This window comes from Erigeron canadensis, chromosome 1 (genome assembly GCF_010389155.1).
Source record: "Erigeron canadensis isolate Cc75 chromosome 1, C_canadensis_v1, whole genome shotgun sequence".
Classification (NCBI taxonomy): domain Eukaryota; kingdom Viridiplantae; phylum Streptophyta; class Magnoliopsida; order Asterales; family Asteraceae; genus Erigeron; species Erigeron canadensis.
This window is the reverse complement of record NC_057761.1, coordinates 3371092-3395795: the sequence shown is the minus strand read 5'-3', so window position 1 is coordinate 3395795 and position 24704 is coordinate 3371092. Positions and strand designations below refer to the sequence as shown.

Below are 24704 nucleotides of genomic sequence, written 5' to 3'. Positions count from 1 at the left end.
TAAGACACAAGTGAAAAATCCTCTTGTTCAAAAGACCACATGCGGAAGACCAGTCGGCTCGAAACAAAAGCCGCCAAAGGTATACATAATACATAAAAAATTTTTTTGTCTAATTCAATAAATACAGTATATATAACTACCTCATTTTAGGAAACTGATTCTTACTAATGGCCCAGGTGCCGGATCTCAACAAAAACCCACCTGGGCTTCGAAAATCCAAGTCCAGTCGACCGAGGGAATACAAGGTGCCAAATTTGAACAAACCCCCACCTGCGCAGCCCGCCAGACACAGTATGTACGAGCCGTCCCAGTCCTGTCGTTATCCCGAGAAACGAAACTTGTTCGAGGATCAATCCCACCCTGAATTAGAATGGGTCAAAGATAATCCTGACATTTTCGGAAACCTACGTGGTCTGGGAAACACCATATGTGACACAAAAATTATATGGATTCGGCGAAACGTCCCAAGACCATTGGCTCAACTATGACCAACCATTTTCCAACTTAGTTGATGACATCTTCGGGCCACCACGTACACAACCTAGAAATGCACCTATATATGAAACAACGCAGGAGCTGGTGTCAGATCCAGAGTCAGAGGCACAGTCATTGGCCAGTTGGGTTAGGTATGTTGCGGAACCGTATAACGCCAGTCTTTCCCAAAATTACGCTTGGGTACTAAGTGAGATACCATCGTACTTAAGGCCGTACGTTGTAGGCGTACAAAATGTCAAAGGAGACGGTAACTATGGATTTCGAGCTACCGCTGTAGCTTTGGGGGCTAGATGAGGAGATGGGTGCAGAGTGGGTTCGTACGCAGATGCTCGCGGAGTATGAATCTGACCTCGATGGGTACATGCAAAAGTTTGGGCAAACAGAGGGCAACCGAATGTTGTCGGCGCTGCGAACCTCTTATTATGGAAGAAGCCGGCCCAGAGATCATTGCATGATTAAAGTGTGGTTCCATATCCTCCTGGCCAATAAGCTGGGTATAATAGTCAACTGCGTTAGCCTACGTGACCCCCGCACAGTATTTCCGATGCATCACGGCTTAGATCAACTGTTATTCAAACAACCGATAAGTATTGCTCTCATAAACGACGAAACCTATTTTTTTGCAGTGAAATTAGCAGGCGACTACCCAATGGCTTACAAGAATCCGGAATGGGAATTTCAAGCAACCGATCCTGCACGTCGACTAGCATTAACGTACGCAAATCAAGAAGATACGTATCAAAATTGGTTGTAATAAATGATGAAATCCGTTCAATGTTTTATATAGGTTGTTTGTATGTATACTTTTTTTATTGTATATATTTTTTATGTATTTCAGTTGTTGTTGTTCCAAAACAAGTTTCAATCAACAATTTTTCATACTTTTCTGTTGTATATACATTGATTTTATAATACTTTTCTAAAGTTGATACCAATTATTTTTTTATCAACAAATGTATAAAAACATAAAAAATACAAATGATTATATCACGCAAATCAAGATTACAAAAGGAAATCACACTTCAGTTAAACGATGAATACAAACAATAAAAAAATGGAAAACTAATCACTTTCACTATCACTATCACTATCACTATCACTACCCAACCGCTATGTGGGGGCCCGTGACGAGCTAGGCCCAACATGGGATGATGACGGGCTAGGCCCGGCCTCGAATGATGGCTGGCTCTAAGGGCTACCCTGGGCGAACATATCACTGACGTTAAAGGACGGTGACTGCTGGGTTGGGAAGGGTTGCTCTATATCCTCTGGGAGGGGGACATTCAGTCCACGTGTTCCCCTAACCACACGCCCAACCACACGAGTATGTCTCGATCGGGTCCCTAAAGCGTCCACATATGTCTGCGTAGGCGGGGTATTGGGCACTTGGGAAAGTCTTTGGTGGGTATCAAGAAGCCGCTCCTGTAGCACATGAAAATTAAATTACTAATAACTCAAAATTAGTTATACTTAATATAAAATTATCAAAAAATTATCTTTTTTAAGTGTTGTGCAAGATCTTACATAAATGGGCCTAACTGCGTCCTGCACCATCCCATTTCGTCTCGTGTGGGCCCGCAAATAAAACTCAGGCGGCTCCTCACGTCGCCCATCATTATCTTCCTGTATATTCATTAATCAAAGTTATATATTTGTATGTGTATCTCTGTATAGATATATGTTTACATACGTGGATATAAATAATTACGTATAACTTACATCGTAACGCCATTCACGCTGAGCGTATGACTGTCGACCGTGAGTACTGACAAAATTATTTTGTTGCTGCCTGTTTGTCGTGTTTCTTTGGGCAGCAATCATCCGGGGCTCGTTGGTCCAGTAACCCAGTAGATAACTCCACACCTGTGGAGGCATCCCATACGGAGGTTGACCCTCCAGTTCTGCCAGCCTCTGTGACCCACCCCTGTCAGTGAACCAAGTCTTCTTGAATTTTGCTTTTTTATCCCTGTAGATCTTCAAGGCATCCTGACGAATCATCCTGGTCACGGCCTCTCGTAACGGGTGATTTTCTGGGTGACCTAGATATGGTTCTAAGTAGAACCGTCTCTACGATTTTGTAGTAATAGTTAGCATCTACCATATTAAATTGCAGGTTGTACTTTTGGAAATGAAGACTATGCCCTATCTAGCTACCACATGTAAATTGCATGTTGTACCTTAGGAAAATTAATATTCTCAACCACCTACAACATGTATCCTATGCTTGTATCACACTAGATACAGAAGACCTGTAAACTTCATCAATACCATCTTACCGGAGCTGCCATCGTCACACCAAACACCATTATCACCACTCCTAAAAACCATAGGTAAACTCCAATGTTAATCACCACCCCAGCAAGGCACCATCTCATAGAACACCACCATCACCTGTAGGCTCCATCACAACCACCGTCACTATTAAAACTCAAACCCACCACTACTCCTAAAATCAACAACCATAGCAACCACCTTGAACAGCAATAAACTTTCAACACCACCTTCGTTGGTTCAACCCCAACTGCATGATTGCTTCAACATCTATAATCGGATTACCTTGCAAATTTTTGTTTGTCCTTACTAAAACAGGGCATACATCTAAGGCAGTATGTAATAAACTGGGAAAGAATTTAGACCTTAGACATTGATCATTATGACCATAAGAACGAAATAAATCTAATTTCTCAATTTGATTATTTTATTTATTTGTTAATGTATTCTTAACCTTCAGCAATATCTAGAAAATCGAAATGAGTCGTCTTAGTTGATGTAGTATTTGGATATTGAAGAGAATTGTGCAAATAAGCAAGAATGGTATGTGGGATGTGCCAATGTAATTTTATAGGGATTATGGCAGGGGAATGTAACCAACTATGACTCAATGGTTATGTAATGTAGTGACCTTTCAAATTGGCTATCTGATGTAAGTACCTTTCATTTTTATTTTTTTAATGAATGGTTGACCTGTTGTACCGGTAGCCGGTAACAATGTTAATTTTACTTTGAGATTATGGCACTGGAGTGTAACCAACTATGATTGAATGGTTATGTTATGTAGTGATCTTTAAAACTGGCTATCTGATGTTAGAACCTCTCATTTTTGTCTTTTCTTGTACTAGTTGACCTGTTGTACGGTCATGGTTATAGTTGTGGGTTGTGAACTCCGACGAGGTTGTAGTGGGTAGTCTCGGTCTCATTTTTCTTCCCTTCAAGAGGTGTGACCATCTCTCCACCATCTCCACATCCAGACATGTGCCACCGCTGACTGCCACAAATAAGATAAACAAATGTCAGCCTCCACCTAGACAACCACCATCGTCATCCTTTGTCAAAATCACCCCCTTTTACCACATTGTAAACCAACGTTGATAGATGTTGACGGTGGTGGGGATGAGACGGTCGGATCTTTAATGGTTAACGATGATGGGGTAATTATAACAAAATCCGATTTGGGGATTAGGTTTTGTCACGATCAAAAAGTCAAAGATGGAAAAATGGTTGTTATTATCTTTAACACTTTTGTATACAGCAAGTGAACAAAACAAAGAGGTTCTTACATTAATTTAAGACTTTTGTAGGTTACTATATTACATAACCATTCGCTCATAGTTGGTTATACTCCGGTGCAAAAATCTCCATTCTTTTTTACGTCCAACGTGGCATTACCGGTTACTAAGAGGGTGTTACCCGGTAGGATATATTAAAAGAACAAAAATGGAAGATACTTATATCAAATAGCCTGTTTAAAAGGTCACTACACTATATAACCATTGAGTCATAGTTGGTTACACTCCGGTGCCATAATCCCAATTCTATATTGTGATAGAAAGGGGCTTTTGAGGTATGTTGGTGACTCTATAGGTGACAAATTGAACTAGCAGGTTTAGGTCAAAGGTTTGATCCGAACCCAACATGTTCATTTTGTTACTTACAGGTTTCACCAATGTAGCTCGGAATCTCCTTTTCAGCTAATATAAAATTATATTGGTGCATTCCACGTACCAATCTTGTTTATTTGCACAATTCTCTATAATAATCAAGGGAAAAATATCTGTGTGTGTATGTAACTTCTTACCAGCTACTATTGTATGAAAGAAACTTTAATCGGGTTCATTGTATGTAATAAATCTGTTTAAACCGAATGAATCGTGTAAACAAGCTGAGGTGGAGGTCTTTCATTGGGCCACTTATCAATGCCTGGTGGTGCCACGTTGATTTCTTATACGATTCATTCAGTTTTAGCAGGTTACTTACATACAATGAACCCAGCTAAAGTTTCTTTCATACAATAGTAGCTGGTCACAAGTTACATACACACAGATACTTTTCCCAATAATCAAATACCCAGTCAACTAAGATGACTCTCCTTCCCTTTCTAGATATCGGTGAAGGTTAAAAATAAGTTAAGAAATTAATAAAATAATCAAAATGAAAATAGATATGTTTTGTTCTTACGGTAATATGGATTGCTGCTTGGAGGCCAGTCTTGAATTCTCTCCCATTTTATTGCATAAAGTAAAATGCCTCGGATTTGTGGCTTTATTAGGAGAGACACAAATTCACTTTGGACTTCAAAACAAAGCGTTCTCATCCATTTGGTCTCATATGTGATCTTCTGTGTACATTTTCCACAACCATTTATTCGGGTATTCAAATGAATTCACGAAAACTGGCCATTGAAGTTTAGAGCCCGTGTGATACACAGGTTGTAAAAGATATTTAACAATACCCCTCTTATCCAAATAATGAATAAATATGGTCAGTAGTTAAAAGTAGTGTTTGGCCTATTATGTTGTCATGATCATTGATAAGGTAATTCCAAAATGGGTAAGTAACTTTACAACTTTTTCTATTATGTGTATGCATAAAAGTTTTTCAACATTTTGTGTAAGTATCTCGCCAAATTGAACATACGTAAAAATGTATACGTGGCAACTATATGAGTTGTCCACGTAAAAATTTTTGATTGGTCAACGTAAAAATCTTACATTAAGTGTTCAATTTAACGAGATACTATCATAAAATGTTCAAAATTTTTGATGCATACACAATAGAAAAAGTTGCAAACTTACTTACACTCCGAGATTTTAAACCCTTCCAAAATTGACACCAGCTTTGTTATGATTAACGTTTTTGAATACTTTGGTGCTACAAAACAATGATATATTTTCTTTTGAATGAGGTAAAATACACTGTAACCGGCTTTGATGTACAAGCCGGCAGCCAAGAAGGGATACTTTGTTCTCATGGCCACAATTGAAAAGAAAGTAAAAAAACTTGAATATCTCCAGGCTAAGAGTGATTTGGGTTTTTGGCTACCTCCCTTTGTCCTACACTTATCATTTATCATTTACGCATTTTTAACATCAAAGGAAGAAATCTGTGTGGAAATATCCAGACCCAAAAATACATTTCCCATTGAGGCATTGAATGTAACAAGTTATACAAAATTGATCACTTATGATTTTCTGAGGTTTTGTTTTCTTTTTAAAAACCTTGTAAAAAGCCTACGCTTTACGCCATGCTTGAAAGCAAGGGTATCTTCTCTGGTTTTTGTTTCCAACTCAAAATCAATTTGTACGAAGATTGTTGTGTATCTATGCCCTGCACATGTAAAACCCGCGGCACCATGCAGTAACAAAAAAAAGCAGCAGAGAGCCGTCTTAAACGAGTCACATTTTATAAGAGAATCGGTTGTTCGCCTTCAAGTTCTGATATAACGATGAGAGAATCAGTGAGTTCAAGGGAGAGAGGCTCAGATTTGGGAACTGGGTTGATAACCTGCAAGAATCTCATATCAATAAATACTAATATATTATTAAGTTCCAAGAGAAAACTAGAGGCAATTTGGGAAATCGGGTGGTTTGAGTAATGGGTCGTATCAAGTTGAGCAAAACACTTTTTTCTTAATGTGTTAAATATGATCAAAGTACTTTTCTACACTTTGTATATGTTGGTTTATAACAAATGCATTAGAATAATAATTTGGATGAATTTCAACCCCTTCCCTAATAGCTAATTCTCTTTTGTGTGACCAACTTTTAGCTCGAACATAACCCAATTAGAATCATTCATAAGTGAATGGGACAAAATCAGCACTTATATAAGAAATTGGTAAGAAAGGTGGGCCACCTTTTTGTTGTTTTTCACATAACCAATGGCGACTTCTCTCCTTAATCGCGCTCTTTCAGAGAGCTCTGAAAATGATAAATGCTCATCCCCCTTCATATATAGACCTATATCCTGCGCAACACAATGCATCATACCAATTTATAAGGGTTTAGATCGATTTGGTTTGTATTCCCTGGGTCTCAATGAACTAGTCTAAATTTTGACTATTTAATGTCTAGACACAGGTACCATCTATCAATTATCAACAGTTACAGAAACCATTTTATTTGACAAGCATAATTAACTTAGATGGAGCAATTTCAACCCATAAATGTGAAATTGGGTTGATCTGAAATTGCTAACAAGTCAAACATACTAAATCAAGTGTTCAGTGACCACCTAAATTGATTACTGGATCATTAATTTAGTAACAGTTTTGTGATCATATTTAATAACTAATACACAACTGATTTATGAAAATAAATAAAGAAAAAAAAAACAATAGATGAGTTTGCAGGTCAACTGAATCTAATCCATCTTACTACTCTACCTGTTTTATACCGCACAAAAATGATACCCCCTTCGATGAAATATCCAACACATCCATTTTCCAACTATGAAACTAGAAAATACTAGGTTTGAATCTATACAACCCAAGGTTTGACTTATTTCTGGACAGACCACAAATGGTGTTACCTTGACATAAATTTCATCTCCATCTGCATCCAATATGTCTTTCCAAACTGCATTAAGTTCACAATTTTCGGCAACTGATGTTCAAGAAAGAAATATGATTCAATTAGTTGAACAGGATAAGTTCTCATGCATGACCAAACAAAAAAATTTATAAAAAAGCTTATAGTTCATATATAACCTTGAGCTGTCACGAGGCTCATTATTTCCTCGGCTGCTATGTAAGTTAATGATGGCTTGATTCTAGTAATCTAAAGGGCAATAACTCATCTGTTATCAGCACATGTATAGAAATGAAAACAACACATTTTTCTTGGTAAAACATAAAACAGAAATACCTGTTTTCCCAATTTAGAGTCAACAATTTCTGCAACCAGATTATGAACCTGTATTCAACATTTGAACAAGTCAATACAATGACAACTAGCAGATCAAAATACAACATACCATCATATAGTTTTGTAACCACATTTCACAGTAAAATAAAAAAAAAAACAAAACAGTATTTTGGACGAAAAAAGACGTGTTATAAGTCGGCTAAGATCTTACTAGTACTGAAGTTACCCATTATGACACTAACCAAATTGACACATTACATAACCAGCCTACCTTTCCAACTGTAATGCTATAATTTATACGCTAAAAAAGTCCGAACTGAAAAAGCCCTAAAGAGAACGAAAATGATGTAGATGAGACCTACCCACCTTCACACCAATCTTCTGGCAAATGCTTTCGGCAAGAAGGAGAGAATATGCAGACTGCTTATCGGCCCCTGATGGATCTATGATAACCAATAGGGTTAGGGTTTTTACCATGTTTTTTTTTCCCAAAGGAATTAAAGAAAACAAACCGCACCTTCAAGCAGCCACTCTCTATCAGATATAACCACAACAGAAAATGGAACATCTTCTCCTTTCTTAACAGACTTTTGAGTATGTTCAATGGTCTCTTTCAAGGCATCATAGTTCCTTGGGTTTCCAGCCTGTTAGTGCATTGGATATATATGACTTAGTAGACAAGAAATTCTACTTATTTACCTATTAATGGGTCTAATAGGTAAAGCCAGAAAATTAGCTTGACAGGAAACAGGTCAAAGTCAAACATGTTGAATACTGCTTCAGTATAATTTTAATGCATTAAAACCCCCAAAATCAGTTTGCTCGGAAAATAGATTACAACATAAATAATATAACTTTTAGTACTCATATAAGATGCACAATTACGTATAAAAAATTAAAAACATTTTGGACAAAAACTGCATAAAGGTCAACCTGGGTCGTTTAAAAGATTTATTGGTCCAGACTTCTGACCCGTCAGCCGTCACGCCCATTTTATCACCGCTATGATTTAGAACAAAGGACGAAGAATATTTCATGAAATTTTATTGAAAGAGGGAAAAGATTGATTGCTCTGAAACAATACCTTATGAATGACTTGGACGTTTTTCAATTTACGTCCACCAGAAAATTTGTATGTTTTTTCTCGTTCCGCAATTGGCACATCTGACAAAATTTCCTGCATGAATACACTTATGCTTATGAAAAAAGGATAACCAGAGTGCATGAACATTTAATTGAAATTTAAGACATACCACAACACTTCCAGGTCCTAAGTAATTATCATATTCTTCAATCATTTCTACAACATCCGACCGCCATCCAAGCATTAGTATGCATTCTTTTGGTCCCACGCTCCAATCTGATGCCTACATTTATAATTCAGTCCTCTCTTATTACTTGTATTTTCCCCAAAACCCAAGTAACTTGGTGCAAAAGAGAGAGTTTACCTTCGAACCTGATTTTGCTGGACGTTTGACAATTTTCTCCAATCGTGCTTTTGCCACATGAAGGGCGTTATGTGGAGCTTCTTCGCCAATCTCTTTCAAAACTTGAAGGTTATGAGGGTCAATTCCTTGTTCTTTAATTGAATTAAAATATGAAATCTGTGAATCTTTCTTCCCGTTAACAGGTGCAATTAATAATACCTGTGAATGCAAAATAAGAGTTGGTCAACCATCTGAGCAATAGATCTAAGGAGGGCCAGCATGTCCCATCCCACTTTTAATTTTGTAATTAATAAGTTTTAATAAAATATTGTACAAAATCCTTAAGAAGGCTTCACATGCGTACATACTTTGTCATCTTCATCGAATATTTCATTGTCCAATGGATGAAAGTTCATCTTTCCTTTCTTATAAAGACCACAAACAACAGCCTGTAAAGATATACTCAAATATATATAAGGATAAACAAAACAGAAACACAGAGAATGACATGACTATTATAACAGACTACAATGGCTAGAATGATAGTAGCTTGAATATATAAAAAAGATAGGAATTGACAATGGAAAATCGTGATTAGAGTATTCATTTATGTGACACATTATGTATTCAGTTATATTGTAGAAGAAAAAAGAAAGAGGATCGGAAGTGCTTGTTCTCAAATGCACACTCTTTGCATAACTCAACTTATAGGTCTTAAAACAATGTAATTAACATAATTATACCGAAGGTACAAGTATAACTATTTTCTTGTAATGAATATCTATAAAGTTCTAGTATAAGTTATAACTTATAATATCGCACGCTAAGCTTGAACAAATATTGTACCCAACATGCTGAAAACTTTCGTATAACCTCAATTTGAAGTCTGTTGACAAGTTTTAAAACATAAGAAAAACATACCTCTTGAAATCCATTTCTTAGTTGCCAATACTTCAATCCCGCTAGATGAGGAAAACTGCAAAGATTGAATACGTTTTCTGCAAAGAGTTCAGTATAAGTGTTGCCGGGATCATTGCCATAGGCATAAGACATAACAAATGATATATCTTATACACTCTGAAAAGTTTTATAGGAAGACTATCTGTGACTAGGTATTTTAATAATATGTGCGAATTGGGTAGTGGGTTACTTGTAATATTATAGGGGTTAAACTGCGCCGGGTCTACCTACAAACATTTTGTTTCTCTTCCCGCCTTTTCTATATGAATAAATAACTAAAGTGATCAACATGGAATGAAAAACCATAAAACTACAATGAGAATCTAGTTAAGTAGTTAGAACCAAATAATTAAAAAAGATAAATTTTAAGCATCCTGATTCTCGAATACATTTTGGGCAACTTTCGAGTTTCGACCCACTGGACCCATTCATCATGTCTCCAGTTCAGCTTTTTTATTTTAAATTTACCCAAACCTATTAAAGGAGAGTTAAAACCAAATAAAACCGTATACTCATAGAAGGTAAGAAACTGGCCATTAAGTTTAGAGAAAAGACTTCTCATTTCAAGATAAGAAACTGGCTGTTAAGTTTAGTGAAACAGAAAGGACTTCTCATTTCAGTTTCCAGATATATACAAATTCACTGAATAACAATGGAAAATAACAGCTCTAGATTTTCACTCTTTTTTATTTAAATAGCTATTCTTGAAATTGTACATGGTTCTAATACTCTATGAAATGATAATTATAATGTTCTTTAAAACCAATCAACTTATTAGCACTCTGGAAATATATTACTAATCAGAAGTTGGAGCTTACTTTGGTAATTAAGCAAATGTCTATAGATCTTTACGAGCCCCTTCTGGCGAGAGCACTGAACAAATAATTTAGATGTAACATTTTCCACAGGCACAACATTCAAACCTGAGATTGACTTTAAGAGATCACATGTATTGGGGCTTGAAACCTGGGAACAAGTAAGTGAATATTTTGGTTAGAACTTTAACTATTTATTATATAGTTCTTAAAGGAAAGGAATATGATTTTACCTCAACTATTGCAGGAACAGATTCCATGTCTGAAATAGGCTGGAGGGCAAGGACAGATAGAAATGCATCTGTATCAATTCCATACCTAACTCCAAAAACCAGATTAGTAAACTATCAGAAAACTTGATGTCGTTCTTTGAAACTTTAAGCACATAATTATGGTGGGCAAAATACCCTTACCTATCAGTCTTGGTTGGCAAAATAATTATGGCACGTGCATTATTTGCTGCAGCCCTTTGGAATGATTTTGTTAAACTTAGACTGCAACTGCATAACAAGAAACTTAAGGTTTAACAGGAAAGACAGAAAGCACGAAAGAAAAGCTGGTAGAAATCTAATAGAAGATGCATGAAATCATATTACTCAGACCCATCTGTTATGCAATATAATGAGAAAAAAAAATAGCATGTGAGTTTATCTAGAGTGTGGGCATACCTCTTTGTGAGGACGTCAATATGATGAAGATCTTTTGCTATATTATCAACTGTTTTGTCCATTTGCTTCCTTGGAATATCAGATAAGAGAAGAATTCTCTGCCTCCTATTTATAAAAAAATTTAAGATATATTACACCTGAATGAGCTTACAAAATATTATAGGAAGTCAAAATATTTAAGTCATTAGTTCAATACCTAGTTGCAGCTGTACCTAATCGCACAGAAAACTCATGATACTTGTTTAGTTGTTTCAATATGAAGCTCAGGTGACTATTAACTCCACAAATAATAATATGATCACTCTCAAGAACTTGCACTTGTGCTCCTTCTCTAAGTTTTTGCATGTTATGCTGTACAAATAAACATATCGTTTAAATAGGATAATCAGTTCTTACAACACATGCTATATGAGATAGCATTTGTATGTGCTTCTGCTTTTTGAGCTTGTAATAATAAGAATCAGTTGTTTGGGATTGGGTACTGTTGTTGCTGCTTGAGAATTGTAAGTTTGACGAATTCTCATTATTCAAGTAATAAATATAAGGGCTAATTGATGACCAAAAGAGAAATTTCCAACATCTTTAGAATAAAACTTTAAAACATAAGTAATAATCATCTTTTATCAGCTATAATTATGTTTTCTATAGATTGTATACTGTTTGCCCAATAATTTCTTTATTTTGTTACATAAAAAAATGAAAGTCTATATGAGAAGAGAAAAAAGAGGGGTGGGTAATGGTGATCATAATTGATCACTTTTTACACAGACTACAAACCGATTAATAAGTCACATCAATTCAGTTTCATACCACACATCCAAACAGCCGTTACACACTCTAGAAACTTACCCTGAACTGTTCTGTCATAGTGCCCAGCAGACGAGAATAAAACAATATGCCCCATATAGCAAGAACAAACCCAATAACACGTTCAACCCTAGTTCTTTGCTGCATACAATAAGATTAAAACCAATAGTATTTCAGAGACTACACAATAGAAAACACTTATTTCATTTAGCAAGTGATATTGAATTTGAAAAGAAAATCTCACTCTTAGATGAGTTGATGAAGAGCACAAACATGCCCAAGCTTCCCAAAGACAGTCCTCAAACGACTGTGTATTACCCCTGCATTATTCGAGATGGAGACCTTCCTAATTACCGATTAGACATAAGTATATCCCCTCCATGGCTCTATCCTAAAACTATATACAAAATTGAGTAGCGATGTACTTAGATAAACTCATAAACGTATGCGACAACTGTTCATTTGAATAAGATAATTTAGAAAACATTTGGATAACATTAATCTCACCAGCATCCCATATTATTTCTAATAAACAGAAAGTGTTTAGTTTTGGGGGACTGTCAAATGTTTTAGATGTCACAGAATGTTGTTATTTGCTTGTTAATCTATCAATAATATTAAAGAAGGTACCTGTACTTATAAAAGAGTAAACCACCAATAAAAACAAATGAGAAACAAGCTCCAGAAAGCACAATTAAGAACCTGCAAAAACATCCATGACGACTATCAGCACTAATCCATGCAAAAAAATGAATTTCAAAGAAAGAGATAGTGTATGAGTGCATCCATAATTAGTAGATTCATCAAAGGAATAAACTAAAATAACTAGTCTTTTTCTTTGAGGAAGTCTATATTTGTTAAACTTACGTAGACACATTTCTTTCAAGCTGTATGTTAAATAAATACGCCAGACGTGAAAAATTCCATTTGATGTCATGCAAGGAGGGAAAAGATACATCCAATCCCAGAGGTGTAGGTTTATTCATAGAATTAGAGATGCATGCAAGGGGCAAACTTGTAGCAGTAAATGATTGAAATGCGCGAGATATTAGATGTTGTAGAGCAACAATCACTATTTTCCCACGATTTTGTTGTATCAGTTTAGCAAGTAAGTAAGACGTCACTGCAGCAAGAACTATCTTTGTCAGATGCACCTGCACATTTTATTAATTCATCTGTTCAAATGGATATTTGGCATTATATTACGGATGCCTCCCAAATAATGCACACCTGAGAGTAATCTGGTAGCTTCACCTTCAAGGGGCCCGACTCGAAACCCGTCTTATGTGATGCTTTTATGTTATTAAACTCCGACTTCTTTACTGAAGGAATGAAAAGAAAGAAAAAGCATTTGATAATCATCACTAAAAACTAAATATTCTGTAACAGAAGCATGATACATGCTACTCGTAGTCAACACTATCATCTACACAAGTGCCATTTGTTGGATTAGTGTGTATGTCATAACACAAAATTATACTACGGCTTACACAGGAGCCTACGGGGTCACACACAATAAACACTTAGATACCCGGATATATGTATATTGTATACATATATTAAATCATCAATATAAACAGATTTTTGAAGATATGAAATCTTTGGAAGATTCGTTATCCTCAAGTTGTATATGGGAAATCACCATGAAATCTAATATGAAATTTCCTAGATCTTTCTTGTAAGATTCGATTTCCAAATCCTGGCCAAACTCAAGTATAAAAGGAGGTGTTTGGTCTTGTAGAAAAAACACACATACATATCACTTTCTTTAGTAGTAAGGAAAGTTACTCCTTTTATATTATGGACTTATAGTCTATGGCTAGGACAAGAATACCAAATAGTTTGGTTATTTAGTTTTGGTATTTGGTGATTAAGGTCTAGAAGCCTTTGGGTATTGTTTGAGGTGTTAGTGTGGATCAACTGTAGAGATATTCATACTTTTGAATATTGTTTTTCACACAAGATTTTACCTACTTGAAAGGTATAATTTTTAGTCTATCTATTATGACAACTATCATGGTGTAATTGGATCCTTGAGGAAATATTAATCATGTGCAAGTTTTAAAAATAATACATGTTTGTATTTTCAGTCTTCCGTTGCGTATATAAAATAAATTTTAAAGTACACACGAGGGCTAATCTTTCCAACCGTGGTACCAAAGCCACTTTTACACCTTTTAGTTGTCATGTGATTTTATTTTTGATCTAGCTTTGTGGCGTATTGGTATTTAATAAAATCTTTTGGTTTTTAGAATCAACTTGATTGATTCAGATTTAACCTCATGGCGCACAAATAAGATCGAAAAATAAATCACCTCTATAAATTTTGAATTTATTAATTATGGCTTGATTATTTAAATTTATCCATGATTATACCCATGCATTGTAATCATGGACAAGCCATATATAACTTTTAATAATGTAGTTATTAAATTTTACAAAAAGGGTTTTTAATTTGGCTTAAAAGATAGACTTGGAGTCAAGTTAAAAACAATGAGCTATTACACAAAATCTCACTTGGTTCTTGAATTAAGTGGGAGTTTTACTTTGGACTAAGCTATAAGTGTTTGATGCATGAATATGTTTTTATTAATATAATTGTTGATTATAATATGCTAAAATGTTTTTGATGGAAACATTAAATAAAAACATAAAATGAATTTAAAGTTTAAAATTGATGATTTTAAAAGTTAAACTTCAAATAGTGTAACTATATAATAAACACAATTTTTTAAATATACTCGTCAAACTTAAGCCATGCCATCCAATGAGCTTGTGAACACTCCTCGTTATTTGTTGGTTACGGTAAGACCTAATCAAATTATAGCCACGAGCCCACAAGGTGGATTTTTAGTTTCGAGTGAGACTAGGCTAAATTTCCACAGTTTACAAATTGGACGACTTAATCGAGTTCACGGTGAGACCTGAATCCGAGGCAAGGATGGGATAAACATGACAGTAGATAATAGTAGTTTGTTGAACTACACATATCTCAAGATCCCATAAAGATCTGAGAGTTGCACTTGTAATGCAATTGGTACTCGCTACCTACCAATAGACTCCATGACTGCTAGCTGATCGACAAATGTAATTATGGAACCCCTATGTGGATCTTAGGCTTTTGTAAATTAATTGTTTATAATATTTAAGCTTGGGTAGTTAATTTACTAAAGTTCTCATATCGAAAATACTAAAATAAACCTTACTTCTAATGTAGATGGCAAACAATCAAAACGTAAACCAAAACTCACTCCGTTCTTTGTTGGAGAAGGAGAAACTTAATGATAATAACTTCCTAGACTGGTATCGCAATTTGAGGATTGTCCTCAAGTATGAAGGGAAGGTGAAAACCATTGATGAACCCTTGCCCGATCCTCCTGCCGAGACAGATACTGTTGCTCAACAAGATGCTTATCAAAATTTGTTTGATGAGCAAGAGAAGATAGCTTTAATAATGCTTGCGAGTATGACTCCTGAACTCCAGAAAGAAATGGAAGATCGCACAGCATATGATATGATCACTGATCTCAAAAATATGTTTCAGAAACAGGCAAATCAAGAGTTGTATGAAACTCACAAGCTTCTTCACACATGCAAAATGGAGGAGGGTCAGTCAGTCAGCTCTCATGCTGCTCTCATGCTTTGAAGATGAAAAGCTACATTGACTAGGTTGGAAAAGCTTAGAACTCCTATGCCGACTCTTTTGGCTGTGAACACCATTTTGGCTTCACTACCAAAATCGTTTGATAACTTTGTCATGAACTATAACATGCAAAGTTGGAATAAGTCTCTGTCAGAATTGCATTCGATGCTCAAAGCTGCTGAACAGAATATTCCATCCAAAGCCTCCAATCCAAGCATCCTTATGATTAGGGATGGAAGGGTTAAAAAGAATAAGTCGAAAACTTATGGGAAGGGAAAAGGCAAAGGAATTGCCAGGAATAAGATTCCACCGCCTCCCAAGGAAGAAAACCCAGCAAAAGACGTCGAATGTTTCCATTGTGGAAAGGTTGGCCATTGGAGAAGGAACTGTCTTGTCTACCTATCTGAGCTGAAAAAGGGCAAAGCTGGTGAGACTAGCAAATCAGGTATATTTCATATACAACTATATACTTTTTCTAGTGATTCCTGGATTTTTGATACTGGTTGGGGCACTCACATCTGTAACAATATCCAGGGAATGAGAAGAAGTAAAAAACTGAAAAAAGGGACACTGGACTTGCGAGTGGGCAATGGGAATCGAGCAGTTGTTGAAGCTATTGGCACCTATGAGCTTACTCTTCCAAGTGGTCTTATTGTTTTATTGGAAGAATGTCATTATGCTCCTAGTATTACAAGCAATGTAATTTCAGTTTCACTTTTGAAAAATGCTGGTTATGAACTTGCATTTACGCACTTTGGCATTTCAGTTTCTAAGAATAATGTTTTTTATTTTAATGCTTGTCCACGTGATGGTATTTTTGAAATTGATGTGTGGTGCCATTTCAAGTAATAATCATGTATATACCTGTACTGCCAAACGATTCAAGCAAGACTTGAATAAAACCTATCTATGGCATTGTCGTCTAGGTCATATAAACAAACAACGCATTTCAAAACTCCAATCTGATGGACTTTTGGAATCAACTGGCTCCGAGTCATTTGATGTATGCAAATCTTGTTTATGTGGAAAGATGATAAACGCTCCTTTCTCCGGTTTAGGTGAAAGAGCTAAAGATCTTTTAGGACTAATACATACTGATGTATGTGGCCCTTTTAGAACTATGTCTAGAAATGGTGAATCATACTTCGTTACATTCACTGATGATTATAGTAGATATGGTTATGTTTACTTGCTGAAACATAAACATGAAGTTTTTGCAACATTCAAAATATTTCAAAACGAAGTAGAGAATCAACTTGGAAAGACCATTAAAGCCCTTCGCTCTGATCGAGGTGGTGAATATATGAGTCAAGAGTTTTTGGACCACTTAAAGAATCGTGGGATTGTCTCACAATTCACTCCGCCATACACACCACAACATAATGGGGTGTCTGAGCGGAGAAATTGGACTTTACTTGATATGGTTCGCTCTATGATGAGTCTGACTACCCTACCGCCGTCTTTTTGGGGATACGCGTTAGAGTCTACTGCACGCATACTCAATATGGTTCCGATCAAGAAGGTAGAAAAGACACCACATGAACTGTGGCATGGGAAAAGTCCCAAGTTGTCTTACTTGAAAGTCTGGGGTTGTGAAGCTTACGTGAAGCGCGACACTTTAAACAAATTAGAACCCAGAAGTATCAACTGTAACTTTGTGGGATACCCAAAAGAAACATGGGTCACTACTTTTACTACAAGGCTGAAAACAAAGTGTTTCCTGCTCGGTTTGCTGAGTTCTTGGAAAGAGATCTTCTCTTACAAGAAGTTAGTGGGAGTAAAGTAAATCTTGAAGAAATTCAAGAACCACAAAGTGACATACCTTCTGCAAGCGCTAGCTATCCAGATGTTGAAGCTGAGCACATTGTTGGTGAGCCAGATAATGTTGCACCTGCACTTCGTAGATCTAATAGAACTCCTCATCGACTTGCGAGGTATAATTATTTTAATTAATTTAGATGAAACTGATCTAGGGGATTATAATGAACCCTTTACTTATCATTAAGTCATATCGAATCCTGAATCTGATAAATGGCAAGATGCTATGAATGCAGAGATGCAGTCCATGAAAGATAATCAAGTATGGGACTTGATTGATCTTCCACCCAATTGTAAGACAGTAGGGTGTAAATGGGTCTTTAAGAAGAAGATTGACATGGACGGTAATGTAAACACTTTTAAGGCTCGGTTGGTAGCAAAAGGATACACTCAGACTCAAGGAATTGATTATGAGGAAACCTTTTCACCAGTCGCGAGCATTAAATCGATCAGGATACTTATTGCCATAGCTGCTTTTCATGATTATGAAATATGGCAAATGGATGTCAAAACAGCTTTTCTGAATGGCCACCTAACTGAGGATGTATATATGGTTCAGCCAGAAGGTTTTGTTAATCCAAAGCATCCTAATAAAGTATGCAAGCTTCATACATCCATTTATGGATTAAAGCAAGCATCCAGGACTTGGAATCTTAAGTTTGATAAGAAAATCAAAGAGTTTGGTTTTTCTCAAAACCAAGACTGTGTTTACATTAGAGCTAGTGGAAGCAAAGTAGTCTTCTTGATCTTGTATGTTGATGACGTGCTACTTATTGGAAACGATATTCTAACTTTGCAAGATGTTAAGTCTTGGCTTGGAAAATGTTTTGCAATGAAAGATCTTGGAGAAGCTACTTACATTCTTGGAATCAGGATCTATAGAAATAGATCCAAACGACTTATTGGTTTGAGTCAAAGTACATACATTGACAAAATCTTGCGAAGATTTAACATGCAAAACTCCAAGCGTGGAGGATTGCCTGTGCAAAAGGGCATAAACTTGAGCAAGTCTCAAAGTCCTATCACACCTCATGAGATAAGACGAATGAAAGGTATCCCATATGCTTCAGCTATAGGATCCATCATGTATGCCATGTTATGTACTAGACCTGATGTCAACAGAATCCAGGTGAAGAGCACTGTCGTTAGCCTTGAGTTTGACGAGCCGATATCAACAGAATCCAGGTGAAGAGCACTGGATTGTTGTTAAGAGCATTCTTAAGTATCTATGGAGAACTAAAGATATGTTCTTGGTTTACGGTGGTTTGGAAGAAGAGTTGAGTATCAAATGTTATATGGATGCTAGTTTCCAAACTGATCCATATGACTCTCGATCCCAATCTGGTTATGTCTTTGTCAGGAATGGCGGGGCAGTTGATTGGAAAAGCTCAAAGCAGAGCACAGTTGCACAATCTACAACAGAAGCAGAATACATTGCTGCCTCAGAAGCAGCTCAGGAAGCTGTCTGGATTAGGAAATTTGTTGCTGAACTTGGGGTAGTACCCAGCATTGAATCTCCTATGGAAATGTACTGTGATAATTCAAGTACTATTATACTTGCGAAAGAATCACGTGTACGTAAAGGTAGTAGGCACATTCTTCGAAAGTTTGACTACATACGTGAAGTTATTGAGAGGAATGAGATTAATATTCTTAAGGCTCACACAGATGATAATTTAGCTGACCCGTTCACGAAGCCAATGACACAACAAGCATGATGATCATGCTAGTAGTATTGGACTTCGCTATGCTACTGATCTTTTTCAATTGTGATTTAGTATTTGAATATTTTAAAATAATAAGCAGTTTATTTTAATGAATTGATATACTTGGTATGGTCGTTTTCATTTATATTGTGTTTTATATTAGCATGTTTAATCCATGAATAATTGTTGATTATTCAAAATCTTCATAGTCGGTCATGTTATGGGAGTAACATGAATCAAGACTAATGTGAAGTTTTGGCTTTATTCACTGATGGTGAATAGTTAACTTGATAAGGCCAAAATTCACATGTATTCATTGTTGATGAATATTGGAATGGCCCAATCACGAGATGTCACAACATGGATCGACGTAAATAGTGAATCTCGAAGTGATTATGTCTTTATGTCCTTAGACCTGAGATTTTTATGTTGGTTGCTGAATATACGACATGTTATGCTTTGATATGGTTAAACGCTATCCTGAATAAGGTAGTTATAAAGGCCATCATTGGGTATGATATGAAGTGCATGATGTACGCATAAAATCAAGATGGAATTTATTCCTCTACGAGAGTATGATACCACAGTGGTAATGAATAGATATTTACATGGCCGTGTCCAAGCTATATTGATTGTTGATCAAATCTAACTTGGTGATCAGATTCAACTTTTCTATATCGAGAAACATATTTGGTTGACTAATGAGAATGACTAGATCCATGTCTCATGTCAACAGGGTATCCGAAATAAAGGGACAATAGACAATTAATCATTATATCATTATTTTTTAATAATGATCGTTCCTTCGACTGAAAACACACTCGTGTGTTTTCGGGGGCAATGACGTGTTGCTAGACATCAATCATTGTCTGTGTAATTTACTAGATGTTATGCCATACACAAGTGGGAGTTTGTTGGATTAGTGTGTATGTCATAACACAAAATTATATTGCGGCTTACACAGGAGCCTACGGGGTCACACACAATAAACACTTAGATACCCGGATATATGTATATTGTATACATATATTAAATCATCAATATAAACAGATTTTTGAAGATATGAAATCTTTGGAAGATTCGTTATCCTCAAGTTGTATATGGGAATCACCATGAAATCTAATATGAAATTTCCTAGATCTTTCTTGTAAGATTCGATTTCCAAATCCTGGCCAAACTCAAGTATAAAAGGAGGTGTTTGGTCTTGTAGAAAAAACACACATACATATCACTTTCTTTAGTAGTAAGGAAAGTTACTCCTTTTATATTATGGACTTATAGTCTACGGCTAGGACAAGAATACCAAAATAGTTTGGTTATTTAGTTTTGGTATTTGGTGATTAAGGTCTAGCAGCCTTTGGGTATTGTTTAAGGTGTTAGTGTGGATCAACTGTAGAGATATTCATACTATTGAATATTGTTTTTCACATAAGATTTTACCTACTTGAAAGGTATAATTTTTAGTCTATCTATTATGACAACTATCATGGTGTAATTGGATCCTGGAGAAAATATTAATCGTGTGCAAGTTTTAAAAATAATACATGTTTGTATTTTCAGTCTTCCGTTGCGTATATAAAATAAATTTTAAAGTACACACGAGGGCTAATCTTTCCAACACCATTTACATGTAGCTAAATAAGATATTGCAATCACTTGCGTATAAAATGAATCAGAGTCAAGAAAAGAAGGATGTAATGTTGGAAGATAACAATTCTGTGGCCTTAACTTTTTTTTTTCTCTGTGTGTGTGTTAATCTAATTGAGAATGGTAATATCACATGGCCTATGTGCAAGGATGACACGCACAGATCGAGAAATGGAAATATTACATTATAACTCACTCATTCAGGTCATGACTAAATAGCCCTGTAAAATCCCAACAGACTATGTTACCCGTCTTAGCTATCTACATAAAGGATGTTTATTACTACATATTTCATCATACTAATGCCATAAAGCTATCTCCAACGTTTCTCACATCAAAATCAAGTAGAGAACAAGAACATTAAAATCAAATCTAATGTCAATTATTAAAAGGCATGAGTAAAACTGCTTGACTCCTGTTATCGCTATAGTTATGGTTCATCAAGTTTTTCGAAATCAAGTTATTCTAATAAAACTTATAAAACTTACATGAACTTAATTGTGAAACATGGCATATCAATTTGGATAATACGATTTTGTTGAATAAATTAACAAGTCAATCGGGAAAAAGAGCGGTTTTGCTGAAGTAAATAACTAAATATGGAAATCTTATAATACAGATTGATTAGAGATTTTACCTTGAGAACTCATGAATATGTTATTTGTATGTAAAGCTGAAGAATTGATCCAGCAGCATGGAAATGGGATTGGTTCTCTGAAAGCAGCATATTAGGATCAGGTTCAGATTCCAAAATTATTCTAAATGCAAAAGTATGAATACAACTTTGGACAAAATGCAGGAAACACAACACTACTTTTGATAGTTACAATGAGTAAGTGGGAAACTTAACCAAAAGTATAACGAATTTCCAATATTCACTTAATGCATCCCAATAAGTACAACTAGTATAAACAATAACATTTGATTAACGTATAAAGCTTATAGACTTGCTCCTGTTTATACAGGGATTTAAGCTACAAGACACGAATATTAGCAAAAACAGTTTAGGTATGCCTGCCTCAAGTGAAATAAAGATTTGGAAAAATACATTTAAATCGTCATATTCTAACACAAAAAAACGCCTTGCTAACTTGAGTGCTATGGAAATAACAGATTGATTTATTACCGAACAGATAACTACCTAGTGTTCTTTCCATTTCTTTTACAATGTATTTAACAATAATAGTTGTCATCTAAAATTTATTACCAATATATAGTGTCTTTCTGAAACATGCTAATCAATAAGGAAACTTGTCATAACCTCGTGGATAATTTATCGAAATGCTATTTCTGTTGCATACTAAAACAAATGAGATCACAAAATCATACTTACATGCTTTTATGTAAAAATAGATCAATGTGTTCTAATTTTCTAGCCAACAGACTTGCACTTGTAAACAATCTAAGTGTTAATATCCACCCAACAATATGGCACAATAGGTTACTAATGGAGTAATGAAATTCATAAGGTACACCACTTGATATCTACTCAACATCACCCAAAAACTCGAATACACTTGGAGTATCTTTTAAGTGGAATATGCAGAAAGGGAAAGATATATTAGTAGATATTTATATTTTATATTGCTACTAAGTGGGAACATGAAGAATGATGACAAATAATACATCTTCAGAAAGGTTCAACCATAGTACCATACACATCAAGAAAACAAGATAAGATGGGTGAGTGTGAGTCTGTAAATTGGCAGTGGGACCTACATGTTGGAACACTGAAAAAAATGAGGAAATTTTATGTGGAAAGCCACACCAATATTTCATGGACCACATATTCCCAATACACAAAAAAAATCCACCTATTTCTTCATGTTTGTTCCCAAGACTTGTAAAAGCAACTGTAACAATCCATCATCCTTATAAGTGTGAAGTTGTGGGATACTAATAGCTTCAACTATAGTCCTAAAACTTTATTCAGATGAAACCATTAAAATATTTGTGGTTTTGTTGCAGCTTGTAATAATTAAATTTTAAAAGTGGAGGTGTTGTTACTGTTATGCAATCTTAATGGAAACTCCAGAATCCATACTAGGTAAGCTATCGGTTATATAATTTAATCTATATATATTTTGTATAAAGTGCTAATATATGCCTAGATCTGAAGAATGTGCTATAATCATGGGCAGGAAACATGTTGTGTCAGTAATCCAAAGCTCGTGAAATGTTTTCTTTTAAAGGCAGTTCGGATAATGCCCAACAGAATGGGAGACAAAACATCTTAAAATCTCAAACAAACTATATCATGCAATTGAAAAGCACCCCTGAAATCACACTATGCAAGCTAATTACAGATCATGCTTTATGTATCATCATTGTTTTAGTAGCTCAACCTTTCATCTTGTATATCCATAGCATAAGACAATACGCACACCCCATCCCTTTATTACTATAACACCGACACAGAGCGACATATCACCTCCTTTACCTACTCGATAAATTAAACTGACGCACCATCCTCTCTCTTATACCACAACCGCCAACCCAGCCTCCAGAAAATTCAAAACATTTTCTTAAGAACTTACTATATTGAATTCAGAATAGAATATCGAGAAATTGCCTAACACTAACCGCCGTCTAATATCTATTAGACCAAATCCACTTCATCCTCCATCCCAAACTAAATGTCCTAAACACTTTTGAATTATTTTGTCACAGAACATGTTCCACTTGCAAAATAAGCCCTATATCGATTTTACAATTTTACTGTTCATTCGACAAGATACTGTCAACAAGATATAAGTTGATAATAAATTCTTAAATCTTTGTTTTTCAAAAAGACATTTGACTTGAGACAATTATTATAATAAGTTCATTTTGTTACCATAAATTTACTATCAAATTCAACCTTAAGCTATCATATCAAACCTTTAAGAAATCACCTTTTGTGCTTCAAAAGAATGTGTACTAAAAAACACTTTTCAAAAATAAACATATAATATTTTAAAAATACAGAAACCATAAAGGATGTAACTTTTTGCACACCAAATGTTTAATGTAAAACCAATAATCAAAAAAATTGAAGTCATTGAAAGAAAAGCAACTAACCTTCTAAAAGTTGAAACCTTTGAGAAATATTGAAATCTTGGGGAAATCCATGGATGAATATTATGCAAGATGAGCATTTTCTTGCAAAATGAAAAGCTAGCTCACATGGGGTTTAGTGATTGGGAACTAGTATGTACTATATATATACACACATATATATAGCAATGAAAAGCAGGGGCACATGGGGTTTAAAGATATTCACACATTTGGTGATTGGGAAATAGTATAGTATGTACGATAAATGTCTTGATTGATTGTTTTTTGTAATGGAATAACCCCAGAGAGTGATGTGATTTTTGGAATGTAATTAAGAAAAGTTGGAATTTTGTGATTGATTCATATTGGATTGGATTGAAATCAAGTGATGTGTGGAAATTGAGAATGTGGTACTTGAAGATGGGGTAGCGGAATTTGGAGTGGAGATACAATCAAGAAAAGGGCTGACCTTTGGCTCTCACTCACTCACTCCTTTTCCATTTTCAAATATGGAAATAGTTATACTTTGTAGAATACACA

General features: G+C 35.3%; 2 protein-coding genes across 3 annotated transcripts; both read right to left on the bottom strand.

Moving 5' to 3' along the window:
- Nucleotides 1–1453: 1453 nt before the first annotated feature.
- LOC122585803 lies at nt 1454–3197 on the bottom strand. The gene is made up of 3 exons (XM_043757928.1): nt 2215–3197; nt 2020–2118; nt 1454–1917 (listed from the first exon to the last, which is right to left on the bottom strand). Exons 1-3 carry the CDS (start codon nt 2491–2493, stop codon nt 1684–1686), a joined length of 612 nt encoding a protein of 203 aa, XP_043613863.1. The 5' UTR covers nt 2494–3197; the 3' UTR covers nt 1454–1683.
- Nucleotides 3198–5892: 2695 nt separating this feature from the next.
- LOC122584682 (putative ion channel POLLUX-like 2) lies at nt 5893–24320 on the bottom strand. Of its 2 annotated transcripts, none has more exons than XM_043756727.1 (24): nt 24189–24320; nt 21766–21842; nt 13545–13636; nt 13182–13468; nt 12945–13016; nt 12559–12634; nt 12357–12455; nt 11704–11858; nt 11508–11612; nt 11253–11339; nt 11073–11157; nt 10843–10990; nt 9986–10062; nt 9433–9513; nt 9086–9283; nt 8891–9004; nt 8722–8814; nt 8155–8281; nt 8004–8080; nt 7638–7685; nt 7481–7550; nt 7303–7376; nt 6628–6738; nt 5893–6276 (listed from the first exon to the last, which is right to left on the bottom strand). In XM_043756727.1, the coding sequence occupies exons 1-24, from the start codon at nt 24263–24265 to the stop codon at nt 6175–6177; spliced, it is 2532 nt and encodes an 843-aa protein (XP_043612662.1). In that variant the 5' UTR covers nt 24266–24320; the 3' UTR covers nt 5893–6174. The 2 variants fall into 2 exon arrangements, with proteins under 2 accessions (XP_043612662.1, XP_043612663.1); XM_043756728.1 differs by having other exon boundaries at nt 13569–13636.
- Nucleotides 24321–24704: the final 384 nt, after the last annotated feature.